Source organism: Rana temporaria, chromosome 5, assembly GCF_905171775.1.
Source record: "Rana temporaria chromosome 5, aRanTem1.1, whole genome shotgun sequence".
NCBI classification, from domain to species: domain Eukaryota; kingdom Metazoa; phylum Chordata; class Amphibia; order Anura; family Ranidae; genus Rana; species Rana temporaria.
In genome coordinates, this window is record NC_053493.1 from 144,468,034 (window position 1) to 144,484,485 (window position 16,452).

Consider the following 16,452-nt stretch of genomic DNA (forward strand, 5'->3'; position numbering starts at 1 on the left):
GAATTTAATTTGTTGGGTGAGCGGAAGCCAGTGGAGGGATTGACAGGGAGGAGTAGCAGACACAGAGCGATTGTTAAGGTGAATGAGTCTGGCAGCAGCATTCAAGATGGATTAAAGGGGTGATAGACATATGTAGAGGTAAGCCAATGAGAAGGGAGTTGCAGTAGTCGAGGGGAAAGATGACCAAGGAGTGAATTAAGAGCTTTGTTGTGTCATTGGTTAGAAAGAGGCGTATTTTGGAGATGTTGCGGAGATTGAGGCGGCAAGATTTGGACAGTAGTTGGACGTGGGGCTTAAAGGAGAGTTCAGAGTCCAGGATTACACCTTGGCATGTGGTGATGGGCTTATAGTTGTGCCATTGATTTTAACAGAGAGATCCGGGGAAGGGGCACATGGGGGACGAAGTATTATAAGTTTGGTTTTGGATAGATTGGGCCAGATCCACAGAAGAATTACGCCAGCATAATTTCAAATTTTGCACGTCGTATCTTTGTTTTGTATCTACAAAACAAGATACGACGGCATCTCGGATGGATCCGACCGGCGTACGTCTTAGTATGCCGTCGGATCTTAGATGCAATTTTTCGGCGGCTCCTAGATGGCGTTTCCGTCGGTTTCCGCATTGAGTATGCAAATTAGCTAGTTACGGCGATCCACAAACGTATGTCCGGCTGGCGCAATTTTTTATGTTGTTTGCGTTCAGCTTTTTCCGGCGTACAGTTAAAGCTGCTATATGGTGGCGTACTCAATGTTAAGTATGGCCGTCGTTCCCGCCTCGCATTATGAATTTTTTACGTCATTTGCGTAAGTCGTTTGCGAATAGGGATTTGCGTAGAATGACGTCACCGTCTTAACCATTGGCTTGTTCCGGTTTCATTTCGAGCATGCGCACTGGGATACCCCCACGGACGGCGCATGCCTGGTTAAAAAAAAATGGTGTTTATGTCGGGTCACGACGTATTTACATAAAACACGCCCCCATTACATCCATTTGAATTCCGCGCCATTTTGCCGCCAAAGATACACTACGCCGCAGTAACTTACGGCGCGCATTCTTTGTGGATTTGAAAAAATATATATAAGTTACGGCGGCGTAGTGTATCTTAGATACGCTGCGCCCGGCGGAGAGAAGCGCCGGGGTATGTGGATCTGGCCCATTGAGTTTAAGGAGGTAATGTGACATCCAGACTGATATGTCTGATAGTCTGATAATGCAACATCAGTTTTTCATGGAAGCAAACATTTTTACCTTTAAACTAGGAAGGGGTTCTTTACAGCAAGAGCAGTTAAACTGCAGAATGTAGTGCCTCATTTAGTAATAGCAAAACAGTAAACTGGAAAATGTCTATACCACGGGGAAAAATACACTTACAACAAGGACTACTTTCAGAAAAAGTTGGGCAGATGAATATAGATAATATACCTATCTGAGTAATAAAACGTCATGGTTTGTAATATGCTTTTATTACAAAATTAAAAGAGGGCAAACATAAAACTAGTTTGATATTTGACGCTGTTTTTAATAAACTAACGCATCAATATCTGGTTTGAAGGATGTAGTAGCAATTCTCAATGAATTCTCAAGGTGCTCATCAGGTATTTTGGTTCTAATTTTGCCCTTTGCTTGCTTCATTCTTGAAAATATTTGCACACAAATCTACAGTAGGTGCTGTCAAAAACTGATGCCATGAATAAGGCGTGACTGTGAAGAGTGGGAGATTTTTTGGGAAGATAAAACTTATAAAAGTGACACTGTCAAATTTTTCTTTGGCTGTATGTGTTCACTAAATGTAAATACATTTTTACAAAAGAAAAAAACCCCCATAAAAAATCAACATTTTTAACCACTTGCCGCCTGCCTTATGCAAAATGACGGCGGCAAAGTGGTTTCAATATCCTGATATGACGTCTTCAGGATATTGAGCCTCTGTGCGCCCCACGGCGATCGTTGATGCGGGGTGTCAGTCTGACACCCCGCAACACCGTTCTAGGTAAAGAGTCTCTGACGGAGACTCTTTACCACGTGATCAGCCGTGTCCAATCATGGCTGATCATGATGTAAACAGGAAGAGCCGGTAATCGGCTTTTCCTCACTTGCGTCTGTCAGTCGCGAGTAGAGGAGAGCCGATCGGCTGCTCCTCTGACAGAAGGGGTTTGTGCTGATCCATTATCAGCGCAGCCCCCGAGGATGCCCACACTGGACCACCAGGGATGCCCACCACCAGGTATGCCACCCTAGACCACCAGGGATGCCAATCAGTGCCTCTAATGGATGCCACTGATTGGCAGGCATTATAGTTGGGCACTGATTGGCATCCATCAGTACAATACATTACAGTACATCAGTGCCACCTATCAGTGCCCATCTATGCCCATCCGTGCCACCTATCAGTGCCCACCAATGCCGTCTATCAGTGCCCATCTGCGTCGCCTATCAGTGCCCATCCGTGCCGCCTATCTGTGCCCATCGATGCCGCCTATCGGTGCCCATCCGTGCCATCTATCAGTGTCCATCCGTGCCACCTATCAGTGCCTATCCGTGCTGCATATCAGTGCCACCTATCTGTGCCCATCAGTGCCACATATTAGTGCCCATCATCAGTGCCACCTCATCAGTGGCACCTTATTGGTGCCACCTCATTGGTGCCCATCAGTGCCACCTTATCAGTGCTCGTCTGTGCAGCCCCATAAGTGCCCATCCGTGAAGGAGAAAACTTACTTATTTACAAGGTTTTGTAACTAAAACAAAAACATTTTTTTTCTACATTTTTTTTGCAGAAAAAAAAATCCAAGAGGTGAACAAATACCACCAAAAGAAAGCTCTATTTGTGGGAACAAAATGATAAAAATTTCGTTTGGGTACAGTGTTGCATGACCGCGCAATTATCATTCAAAGTGCAACAGTGCTGAAAGCTGAAAATTGGTCTGGACAGGGAGGTGTATAAGTGCCCGGTATTGAAATGGTTAAAGGGGGGTTCCACCCGCGATTTTTTTTTTAAGTCAGCAGCTACAAACACTGTAGCTGCTGACTTTTAATAAGGACACTTACCTGTCCTACTCGCCCGCGATGTTAGCCCCCAGAGGCTGATCCCTGGATCCTAGCAGCTCTGCTATCCTCAGTAAGGGAAACAGGCAGTGATGCCATGCGGCTTCACTGCCCATTTCCTACTGCGCATGCGCGAGTTCCCAGAAGGCAGCAAGCCCCATTCACCAGAAGACACTGCGACTAGGACGAAGATCCACAGTGGACAATGAAGAGGCAGATTACGGACTTCCGCATAGCAACCGCTATCTCTGGTAAGTATAAAAAAATATAAATTCTACTTTTTGGGGGGGGGGGGGGATTTCTGGAAAAAAATAATTTTCAGGGTGGAACTGCACTTTAAGTAAGTTTATGATTTTGTTTTGGGCCGCATTCATAGCCATCTTGGGACAGATGTTGCTCAGTGGCAACAAGTTGGACACCCCTGGTTTAGATAAAATCTAACAATTAATAGTATGCAGCGTTATATTTAATAAAGAATTGTCTGAAAATATTTTGATTTATGGAAATGGTCTAGCTATCTTTTGGAGCAGTTAATGTGCTTTATTTCTCTTGTCACTGGCCACAACTATCTAGGTTTGCTTTAATTATATATCTTGAAAACTTAAATATAAGAAAATGTAATCTTACATGTATTTTTCGATTTACTGTATTAATTCTGCTTTCTCATGTTTACTTGTTGACTTTGCTAGAAATTCTTACTGCTTTTACTAAAAACATTAAACTGTTCTTTATTTAAATATGTGTATTGTGTTTTTCTTTTGTGTGTGTGTGTGTGTGTGTGTGTGTGTGTGTGTGTGTGTGTGCGTGCATGTGTTATTGTTTTTATTGTTATTAACAGATATGCATTTGGAAGATTATGAACAAGTCCTTGCTAAATTATTCTGATCTCAGATTTATTTTATTGATGTATGCAGTGGTAGTTTTTTTCATCATTTTACAGGGAGCATAGAACTATTTATATATGTTCCTTCTCCCAAAGAAAACTTGATTTTTGCTTGCACATAATTGGATAACTGAAGTCAGCACAACTTCATTCACTAAGGTAAGTGAATTTTCACTCTGCAAAGTGAATTAGGTAAAGCTATTCTTACTACAATCATCAAAGTGGGAAATCAGGTTGCAAATGTTTTCATTTGTGTTCCCTTGCATCTGTTTTGGGTATTTAAAGTTAACACAGCTTTGCCTCATTTAGGAATCTGTTATTTCCCTTTGTAATTCAAACCCACCGTCCGAACTACGTCAAAATTATGTTTAAATATATATATATTAACCCTGCCCTATGCAAACTCCAATATCCTACACACAGCAGCTGGTAAAGTTAACCCCCAAAAAAGTACTTCAATATAGTGAAACAATATTATAAGGTTGTGTTAGGGATATAAGTCCACATATAAACAAAATATGGTCCCCGTATTCCTAGGTGACTCATGAAATTCTTTATGCAGGTAAGTATGGCCACATCCAGGTTTCTATCAAGGCTCTCAATGCGCACAATATACTCTCACAGGTAAGTGAACAAAGTACCTTCAGCATTTCTCATCTCTCCTTGGGTATACAGCAATAATCAGCCCCTTGTTCCTCAGCTCACCACCATAGGGAAGACACTCAAAACAAAAACGCTTCCATAGTGTAATACTGTAACCGTAAGCGGTTTTATTTAAAGGTATTAGACACTGCCTTGATGGGCCAGTATTTGGTGCATTATAAATCCATTAAATCAATCAATCAATCAATCAATATTATACTCATGTTTAAGTGATAAAACAATAGCTCCAGTCCCCCAAAGTAAAATCCTGGGTACTTCCATGTTCCCTGCATCTGTCATAACTTCCGCTAAATGCATTTTGCCATCAAAGACTTCCTCAGGATGTGATCCTGGATAGCATTTTTTTGAATACCCATATTGCCCTTACTTAATGCCCACACTCCACCCTTTCATAATAAACACTAAGCAGCCTCAAAGTTACAAAACAGGCTTTGCACCCCTTTTCCTCACTTCTGGAACCACAAACAAAAAAAGGGGGGGGGGACTTTTTTTAATTGATTGATATATATATATATATATATATATATATATATATATATATATATATATAAAGATAATTACACATATATTACATAGTAGTATCACTAAAAATGATTGTCACAACACCTTGCTTTATTACTCCTCTCAGGCCTCGTACACACGACCGAGTTTCTTGGCAAAAACCAGCAAGAAACTTGCTGGGAGATATTTTTTTGCCGAGGAAACCAGTCGTGTGTACATTTTCGTCTAGGAAACTGTCGAGAAACTCGACGAGCCAAAAAGAGAGCAAGTTCTCTATTTCCTTGACGGGAATGGAGAAACTTGCCCTGTCGAGTTCCTCGACAGCCTAACAAGGAACTTGACAAGGAAAACGATGTGTTTCGCCCGTCGAGTTCCTCGGTCGTGTGTACGAGGCTTCAAGAGCTCTCACAGACCTGGTGCAAGCAGTAGTCTGGCTCTTGCGAGTTGTGCAAATATCACATTGCTTTGTTGGATAGATGTCAAATCAGAGAAGTTGACATTGCTAGCCAGGGTGCCATTGTATGCAGATCACCCCAGGAAACTCCCACATAAAATGCTGAGCCTCCATGATTGGAAAAAATTGAACAAATGAAATAAAAGGGGCAGGCAAGAGACATCAAAACTGGGGAGGAAGAGGCTAGATTTTATTGGGCAGCCTCCAGCATGTTCTATTTGACCTGCATCTTCTACTGCACACTAAGAAACTCAAGGTGTGCAGTAAAAGCTGGAGTTCAGCTTAAAAAAAAAAGTGTTACCTATATCTGTTACTTAGCAATAGAATAATTTTTTGAAGATAGTACTTTAAAATAAGCATTTTCCTTGGTTATATTTTGTTGAGCTTTTATATTGAAATAAAAAGTAGTTCAAATATGAAATCTATACAAAACGAGGCTGTATTAATTCTACAAATAATCATTGGTAAAACAATGAATACATAACATTTAAAACAACGAATATTACAGTAAATTTTTATGTGGCATTGTTTATACGTTATCTCAAAATGTTTTAACAGAAGTGTGTATCAAATAGACCGTTAGACCACAAAATGCTGGTTATGCTTTTTTCTATTCTTTAACCATCTTAATAAAATTCTAATTAATTTATATGAGAAACAGGAAGCAGCAGCATGTTGATAAGATGTGTTCATCAATCTACTGTTACCACAAACACCAGTTTTCCATAAAATGTAAAACACTACAGCGCAAAAAACACAGAATACCTTTGTATGTATAAGCTATAGGCCCTCAACTGTTTACCCAGAGAAATCTGCATTTTCAAAACGTAGACTGTTAAAAAAAAAAAAGATGTTGCTTCTACATAACTCACATAGAAAAGGATCCCTCCTGACTAAGGCTGCTTTCACATTGAGGCGTGCAGCCGCGGTGACGGTATAGCCGCGCTATTTGTAGCGCGGCTATACCGTCGTATTTACTGCGATATTCGGGCGACAGCGGTGAGGTTTTAACCCCGGCTAGTGGCCGAAAAAGGGTTAATACCGCGCTTTCCCATTGATTTCAATGGGAAGGCGCGGTATAGGAGCGGTGAACACACCGCTCCTATACCGCGGTAAAGATGCGGCTAGCAGGACTTTTGGAGCGCTCCTGCTAGCGCACTGCTTCAGTGTGAAAGCCTTAGGGCTTTCACATTGAACACTACAGGGCATGATTTTTCATGCGGTATAGCATGATGTGTTCAGAATAATCACTGTAAAGCAGTCGTAATGACTGACACGGAAAGTCATGTTCATCATAGACATCTGGTTCATATAATTATAGGTGAGTAGGCACATGGCCTACTGGTCTTATTTTGTATTGTATAAATGGGACTTGCAATGCTTTTTGATGTGCTCAACCCTTTATCAGAGAGGTTTCTCCTTGTGCTGGACCTCTGGTCCTTCATTATTTCAGCACATGACTGCTTTCCATTTTTACAGAGCAGGATGAGATGAAAAGACAGTAAAATAGGGGTGAAGCCCTGTACACGCGGCCCAGATTCTCGTCAGTAAAAAAACGTTGTTTTTCCTGACGATATTCCTGGCAAGAATCTCTTGCCGGCCTAGTGTACAGACACACCATTCAAAAGAACCGCCGTTCTTTTGAATGGCATGAGCGCGGTGACGTCATCGACTATGACGAGCATGCGCTCCTCACATTCGATGCTGTCGCCGCCATCTTGCTTCACCCTACCTGTGCCTTGGAAGCTACCGCGCATGCATCAAAGTCATTTCGAACATGCGCGGGTTTCCATGGAGAGGTTAGTATACACACGCTCGGGTTTCTCGGCAGGAAAACACTGCTGAGAATCTCACAACGAGAAAATAGAGAGCAGGTTCTCTATTTTTCTCATCTAGATTCTGAGCATTTTTTTTGCCAAAAAAACTCAAAACCTCGTACACACGCACAGTTTTCTTGCTGGTTCTTGCCGAGAAAACCGTGCGTGTGTACGAGGCTTGAGTGTTGGGGCTTAGTTTACAGGTAAGGTCTCATTAAGTCTTATCTTTAGGTAGGGCTAAGTGATATGTGATCAGGGTTCATTTTAGGAGTTAGGAGCTATGGGGGAGGGTTTAAGTGTTAAAGTGTATGTATAAACTTGCAATGAACTTGGTCTCATTTGGTCTGTTAAAGTGGTTGTAAACCCTGTTACACCACTTTTACCTACAGGTAGGTACTGTGAATATCTCTTAAACTTGCATAGTTTAGGAGATTTTTACTGTATTTGCATGCAAAACATATATAATGATATACTGCGCCAACCTTAAAGACTGTCAGCAGCCAACACAACAATCAGACTAATTGTAAGGGAATGTGTAAAGATAAAGTTTAGAGCTAAGAATGTTTAGGTGGGTAATCCAACCCAAACCTTGAAAAAACAGGTTAGTGAAATCGTGAGGTAATTGAATTTATGTCTCCTGTTAGGGGAAGGTATCATATATAACACACTAAAGTGCATATGAAGATCTCTTGCAATATAATGTCGCAAGAAAATCACTGACAATGAATATCGAAAAAAAAAAAAAATGAATATTATAAGCAAAGTGATCATTTACACCACTGTGTGATCAAATACACAACTAAATGATCATTAATTGTGTATCAAAACTATAAAGTGCCAATATAAATAAAATACAGTCCAGGTATCATTGTAGTGAAAACCAAAAACTATAAAAAATATAGTGATGGTAAACTCAAAGTCCATAAGCAGAAGTCAGTAGTGATGTAAGAAGGATGACACACTGTTGTTACAAATGTCTGTGTTTCCAATGGATGCAATACACAGCAATCATTAACACCCGGAGTGCATTCACCTTTAAGGGATGGGGGAAGAGAAATGGCTACTCTTACCCAAGATTGTGGATCCAACTCACCATACGGTGGTGGATTGACCAGGCTTATAGCCACAGACCATGGAATTGGCACATGGCGCAAATATTTCAATCACCTCCTCTCTGGACAGGCAATGGATCCAAAAAGCCAACAGATCAGGAAAATGGGTGATATTCAGGGTCAATAATAATCCTCAAACTCAAACTGTAACTCCTCCGGATGGTATGATGTTCAAAGCATAAAAAGGAAAAAAAAGTGCCTCCAGCATAAATCCAAAATATTGGGGTTTTATTGAAAAAGTAAAAATATCCAAACAAATTAATTTTTGTTAAAAATAGTTCAATTGAACATTTAAAAAGCGCAGTAAAGGGCAGCTTAGGCCAACGTGTAGACCCTAAAAACAATGCAGCCACCACATCTGAGGATTGGTAAGCTGCAATAAAGTACATGTTTGTTTTCAGGTTAGATGAGCTTTAACCACTTAAGACCCAGACCATTATGCAGTTAAAGGACCTGGCCAGTATTTGCGATTCGGCACTGCGTCGCTTTAACTGACAATTGCGTGGTCGTGCAAAGGTCCCGCGGGCCACGGTCACGGAGCTTCGGACCGGGTCGTGCGCGCGACCCACGGCTGGGCTCTTAAAGGTGATGTACAGGGACGTGCCTGTGTATAGCCGTGCCATTCTGCCGACATATATGTGCAGGAGGCGGTCCTTAAGTGGTTAAGGGCTCATTTTAGGAGATAGTTACGTTTTAGGTGCTTATGAATGAATGACTTGTATAGCGCTACTCATGCGAACTGAATCGCCTCTGGGCGCTTTTTCCAGCCAGTGTCAGCTTGGCTGGTGCGGTCATTTTACCCCGTAGGATCGTGACACGCTTGGGACACACAGTCATACACACAGATATACATATATATACTGGGTCAATTTGGACAAGATCCAATTTACCTACCAGCATGTCTTTGGAGTGTGGGAGGAAACCGGAGTACCCGGAGGAAACCCACACAGGCACAGGGAGAACATGCAAACTCCAGGCAGATGGTGTCGTGGTCGGGATTCGAACCAGCGACCCTTTTGCTGCTAGGCGAAAGTGCTACTCACTACACCACTGTGCTGCCCATTAGGAAGGAGAATATTAAGGGGTCTTTTTATAAATGTTTTCACAAAACATTCTCCCTGAATTCAAACATTTTTCAGATCGACTATGAGTTTGACCTGAATCCAACTTGTTCACATGTCCAGATTTGGCCAGTTTGGGCATACCTCCAACAGCTACTAGGAGTCATTAATTGATTGGAGGTATCGTTTCCAGCTGGAGTGTTTCACATTGTTGGTGGGGATCATAGGTGACATCGTTGAGTACATATGTTCATGACTATATGTATTCAGTGACATCACTCAGGTTCTCAGGCACTGTGCTTACTTTCCTGCACTGGCAGAAAACTGCCATTTGTGATGGGAGTAGTGTAAAGAGGATCATCATGGCACAGATTGTCCTGTTGGCAAGTCATTGAGATTGGTGTTGCATTTATATCATTAAACAATATGACTGACATTGGATTTACATCATAGGTCACTTTTTTTATATTTATTTTTAATAAAGGAATTTTTCTACATTGTCTGTGTTTTTTTTTTTACTATTTAACTTTTTTCATGAATGAATAACAAGGAATTCTAGGTAACTTTTTTTCATTTTCATACGGGGAGAGCTGGATTTCTAGGACCCCATTATATAAAAGGGGGCTTCCAGGTTCTAATAAGTCCCCCCACAGACCCCCACAACCACTGGGCCAGGGATGTGGGGATGAGGTCCTTGTACCAACAACATGGAGATAAGATGCTTTGCAAGGGGGCAGGGCTTGCATCCCCCTCTCACAAGGTACCCTCCCAATGTTGAAATCATGTGATCTGGTTCAGGAAGTGTAATCCACACCCTCCTTCCCTGCCAGCCAGGTAGCATGTCTGCAAGGGGGGGGGGGGCATTTTTAGAAACAGAATAAAGCCAGCTAGGAATTTTCATTTAGGAGCAATAGCTTTTTTTTCTCTAGATACTGAATTACTTTTGCAAGTTTCACAGTTTAAGGAATCCCCCAAGCATGTAATTTAAATTTAAATTGTATTTGTATTGTTGCCTTTTAAATCACTATAAAATACCCACTCCCCGCTGAACAGCAATTTTTTATTTTATTTTTGCATTGGTACATGTCCCCCATGGCAGTGCCCAGCTACCCATGCCTTTTTTTTACCAAAAGCTTGCATATTGGCAAGAAAAAAATGACAAGAAACTTCATAGCTGCCGGCTGCATCTATACTACTGGTTACTTGATAGCTGTCATCTGGAAAGGAAGGGATGTCTAATCCAAACATCTCCCCTTGCTGCTCCCCTTGGGGCCTGATCTCCTCAACATCAGAAACGCTACGCTGCTAAATGAATCTTTGCTGCAGCTCCAGCACTTATGATGTGGAGAAGATTGGGCGCCAGGGGAGCGGGAGGAGGAGAAAATTAGATTAGAATGGTGGTGCCCATCTCAATCCTGAAATAATGGACTCTGTAGAGGACATTTCTGTGATTGGAGCTATCTGACCATGTTTTAGGTCACACACGATATACACAATCAATTTCCAGAGCCAAGGATGGTGGCTTGTCCAGGTAGGTATTAAAGTAAAACTATAGGCAAAACATTTTTTTTTTTTCATTTTAAAGTAAGGGAGGGTTATAACCCCTGTCAGATTTTTTTCATCACCTCCGTCCCTTTCAGAGATTTCCCTTTACTTCCTGTCCCATAGCCAAACAGGACATCTGTGCAAATTAGGGGAATCCCTTGGGGACACCCAGGTCACAAGAACTAGTGTCCCCACTGGAATATATCCCATCTATTACTTTTCTGGGTACAACCCACAATTTGGGATTTTATTTTACTTTCACTTTCAATGATAATCTTAAACAGGACAAACAGAGAGGGTGAATCTCCCTAACAGGGGCACCGACTTCAATAAATTCTGACAGGTTTTCTAATCCCTCTCCACTCTATCCAAAACAAAACAAAAAAGTTTTGCCTTTAGTAATGTTTTAAGGATTGGTCATTACAGATGGAGTAGATTGGTGCCCATTGTAGCCTCTGGAATCCCAAATAGGTTGATGTTGTCCCACCTACTGCAATTTTCTAGGTCATCCAGATGAAGTTGCAAGTTTTTGTTTATGGGATTTGGTCTGCTGCTGTTCAAGGGAGACCACTCTCTGTTCTAACAGAGCACAATTAGTTTGATTTCAGTAAATCTGCTTTCAGAGTAGATTGTATTTGGACTGCAAATGGTTGGTGGGGGTTGGCAGGGAGTGTCAAATGTTGGCTCTCTCTGGAGCCAAAAGTGTTATCTGCAGGGCAGCGTTAGGAGGTTGCTTACCAGACTGAGCAGGAGCTGTACTGCTGGCAGCAACAGATGCTGGAGCTGGCTGCTGCTGAAGAGGGATGAGAAGTATCAACTTGCTCTGGGTTTATTGCGGGGGGAAGGGTCTGTCTGTGCTCCTGGATGTGCTAGAGCACGTGTCCATCATGGTGGTCACTGCAGGAGGCACCAGAGAAGCCGGTCTGTGTATAGCAAAGAAAGTAGCCCAGCTTGCAGTCCATGTGCTCTACTCCTCCATAGCCAAACCACGCTGCTGGCGTCCCTCTCAATGGGGTGCCCCTGAAGCAAGTGCCCACCTTGTAGAGTAGAGTAGAAATCAAAGAAAGGGAATAGGGCGCTTCTGCCAGGTGGGCCAGTATAGTATGGAAGTAAACACACACATTCACACAGCTGGAGATAGCTCTACGGCAGTTCTTTAGAAGAGACCGCTCTAGCAGAAAAAGAGAAAAACAAGGAAGGCGCTTCTAAGTGCAAGTCTATTAGAAAGCACAGGTCAAAAACACTTACAAGAAGTGGATGTGTAATAGGCTCTATATCAAGACATTCCTGGTGGGGCTTCTGGCAATGCATCCCCATCTCCCTATGCCATCCAGCAGCTGTGAGGGAGGATAGGATCGCCTAGTCAAGATGGCCACCACCCTTTCTGGACCTTGGTGGAACACACACCCTGTGTGTGGAATGCATGCGCTGGAAGTAATGTCAGGATAGGGGTGGTGACGCGTTTCAGAGCATGCGCACAAGGTTCCAGGTTTTGAAGAAGAAGCCTTGAGAAAATGCGCTTTTTTTTTATTGAATTTAGGAGCCAATTCGTTTATTTTTCAGCAGCGTGGTCTCAAAGTGTTGTAGTATTTACATTTTTAGTACTTTAGTTCTAGAAGCCAAATATTTATATTTCAGCAGCCTACATTTTCTGTACTTGTTACACATTTTCTTTTTGATATAATTTAATAGATGCTTACTTGATATATCCACTTTATTTCCTGGATGTTTTAGTAGGTATATCATTTGTATCTTTTAACATTTTCTAAGCCATTCAAGATTATTGAAGTTGTGACAAGTTTGTTCTAATTATGATGTTATGTGATGTTCTAGATTTTGTGTTATGTATTCATATTGCATTATCTAGACCTCATTTTTCATTGTTATGACTTTGTTTGTTTTCCTTTTTAATCCCGTTCTTGTAGCCCTGATGAAACTACAATTACAATTATCTTGGTCCCTTTTATAGTGTTTTCGGTGGGTACTGCTTTCTGTATTTCTATGGTTTAAGCTAGGGATGACTGGATCAATTCACTTTGTTTTAGTGGACTGATAAATGCTACTTTGGAATATTTTAAACCAATATTTACCCGGAGGAGGGAGGTACAGTGCATTTTCCATGAATTGTCCATATCTAGTAAGACCTCTGTGTTTAACACATACATAAATCTTTAATTGGGATTTTCTGAACTAGAAGACCACACATAGGAAGTGGTTTACTAATGCTTTTCAAAACACAAACTGTTGACTTTTAGTTGTAGAACAAAAAGAAACCTTTCCAAACACCATGCTGCACCTTTACTTTTTGATCCTGATTCTTTATAAAGCATGTATGTATTTTTAGAACACAGACATATATCTATTTTTATATATGCCATATTTCCTAAATTTTAAACCTATTTATTGTGATCTTTCCTTGCTAGATGGAAACAATGATATTGAGCAAATCCATCCATCTCAAACTAAGGCTGGAGGACAGTTCTTAAAGGTTCGAATTGAATGCAGTGCAAAGGAAGGTTCCAATCTTTTTTGGTATTCCCAGAAACCGAATGAAGCCCTGAAGAGGATTATCTCTGTGGTTGGGGAGAAGACTGTCTTTGATGAGGGGCTTTTACTGGAAAAGTTTTCTGCTCACGTAGTGCAAATCAAAGGCAAAAACAATGTAAAGTATCAACTTGATATAAATAATATCACACATGAAGATGCTGCCAATTACTTTTGCGCAAAAGGAGCTTCGTTAGGAATTTCTCATCAGGTGTTTAGTTCTGGCACCAAACTCATTGTAGCAAGTAAGTACACCTTATCCTTCCTTTCCATGGTGTAAACAGACTAACATTTTGTAAGTACCTGTAGGGTTCATTTACTAAAACTGGAGAGTGCAAAATCTGGTGCAGTTGTGCATGGTAGCCAATCAGCTTCTAACTTCAGCTTGTTCAATTAAGCTTTGACAAAATAAAAACCTGGAATCTGATTGGTTTCTATGCAGAGCTGCACCACATTTTGCCCTCTACAGTTTTAGTAAATTAACCCCTGTATCCTATAGCAATATGGGGCCAGATTCACAGACATTTGCCCTGGCGCAACGTATCAGAGATACGCTACGCCGCCGTATCTTACCTGTCGGAATTTCGAATCCAGGAAGATTTTGCGCCGTAAGTTACGGCGGCGTAGTGTATTTCTCGGCACGTATTTCAAATTGGGCGGGTAGGGGGCGTGATTCATTCAAATGAAGCGCGTCCCCGTACCAATTGAAATGCGCATGCTCCGTTTCTAAATTTCCCGCCGTGCTTTGCGCGAAATGACATCGCACCAACATCATTTTTTGAACATGGACGTGAGTTACGTCCTTTCCTATTCACGGACGACTTGCGCAAAAAAAAAAAGTAAAAAATTTGACGCGGGAACGACGGCCATACTTTAACATGGCAAGTCTATCCATACGCCACGAAATAGCAGCTTTAACTATACGCCGGGAAAAGCCGACTAGCGACGACGTAAGAGAATGCGACGGCCGCGCGTACCTTCGTGGATCGCTGGAAAAAGCTAATTAGCATACCCGACGCGGAAAACGACGTAAACTCCACCCAGCGGGCGCCAAAGTATTGCACCTACAATCCCAAGGCGTACGAAGCCGTACGCCTGTCGTATCGAAGCCAGAAGCCGTCGTATCTTGGTTTGAGGATTCAAACTAAAGATGCGATGCGGCAAATTTGAAAGTACGCCGGAGTATCAGTAGATACGCCGGCGTACTTCTTCTGTGAATCTGGCCCATGGTTTCTATGCCATTAGAATGTCTTACAGCATGGATGCTCAACCTGTGGCCCTCCAGCTTTTGCGGAACTACAAGTCCCATAAGGCATTGCAAGGCTTACAGTTACATGCATGACTTTCAAAGGCTAAGGCATGATGGGACTTGTAGTTCATCAACAGCTGGAGGTTGAGCACCCATGTCTAACAGTCTGGTTACATAGTAGGCGAGGTTAAAAAAAGACACAAGTGCAACCTATGTGTGTGATTATATGTCAGTATTACATTGTATATCTCTGTATGTTGCGGTCGTTCAGGTGCTTATCTAATAGTTTTTCTAAACTATCGATGCTCCCCGCTGAAACCACCGCCTGATAGTTACATAGTAGGTGAGTTGGTTCCACTGTGCAATTATGAAATACTCAGGGTCCAGGTACAACACAGCAGCTGGTATGAAGTGCGGTCCAGCGGGATCAGTGCAGTGCCGATGTACCGGTAATCTTGGCACATCACATCATTCATTTGTTTTGAAACAAACTTTATTGAAACGTCACACAGACATTTCATAGATTGGCTGCCATACTTTTTTGCAGCCTGTACACCAGGCACACTGGAGACAAGGCATTTTGCTTTGCCATGTGGTGGAACTCCACTGGAATAGCCACCCAATGAAGTCCCACTGCATGTGGTGTGAATACACCCTTTGAGTAATTATTGAATCCCAATTCTAACAGACTTGTGTTTTCCATATATAAAAGTATGTTGTTAAGGATTTTAAACTCACATTCACAAAATCTGATTATTTTTTTTATTTTTTTTGCTGTGTTACATTACATATTGTTATTCATAAAATTAGAGTCAGTTCACCTAAAACTGGAAATTTCGAGTTCCTTTAGCAGAAGGATTATTCATTTAAATTAAAAAAATATATATTTTATTTATCATTTGTGAGGTTGTGGGAACTGAAATCGTATGATGGTGAAAGGCCAGTCATTTGATCAGCATTTAAAAGAAAGAATCAAAATACATTCTAGCAATATTACTGCAGGCTTTATTTCTATGGAACCACTATTAAAGCACATTGACCACAGTGGAAGCCTTGGGCGTTCCAATTGTGCCAAAGAGTTATGGATGCTTAATGCTTAAGGTCTTCGCTTGATTAACCCCCTTCTTAACCTTAGTTTATCATAATCAGCCCTAATTTATTCCTTTTTCCTTTTTTTTTTTATTTTCTTACATTTTTTGCACTTAGATTTAAACTTTTTTTATTTTTATTTTGTTTAGTCTTTTTTCATTTTTGTAAATAACTTTGTCATGCCTTGTACCAGAAACTTAAAGTGGTATTAAACCCAAAGAGTTTAATAGATTAAAAGAGTAATATATTGCAGCTTATCAATTATTAGATATGGTGGCTATTTTAGTTTTCTTTTTAGGGTTTTCCCCTCTGCTTTCACCTGCTGATCTGACCAGTAACAACCTTCCTGTATTAGAATGCCCCCGCTCTTAATGAAAGAGCACAGGGGGCACCTCTGAACAGAAACATTTTCAGTTTAGAGCAGTGGTCATCAACCCTGTCCTCAGGGCCCACTAACAGGCCAGGTTTGCAAGATAACTGAAATACAT

At 41.4% G+C, this 16,452-nt stretch overlaps 1 gene segment (V, D, J or C); it reads left to right on the forward strand.

The window, feature by feature from the left end:
- Positions 1-6,813: 6,813 nt before the first annotated feature.
- On the forward strand, positions 6,814-13,906 carry LOC120941125. The segment is given in 2 exon segments: positions 6,814-6,868; positions 13,506-13,906. Coding segments are annotated over 2 exon segments (456 nt in total).
- Positions 13,907-16,452: the final 2,546 nt, after the last annotated feature.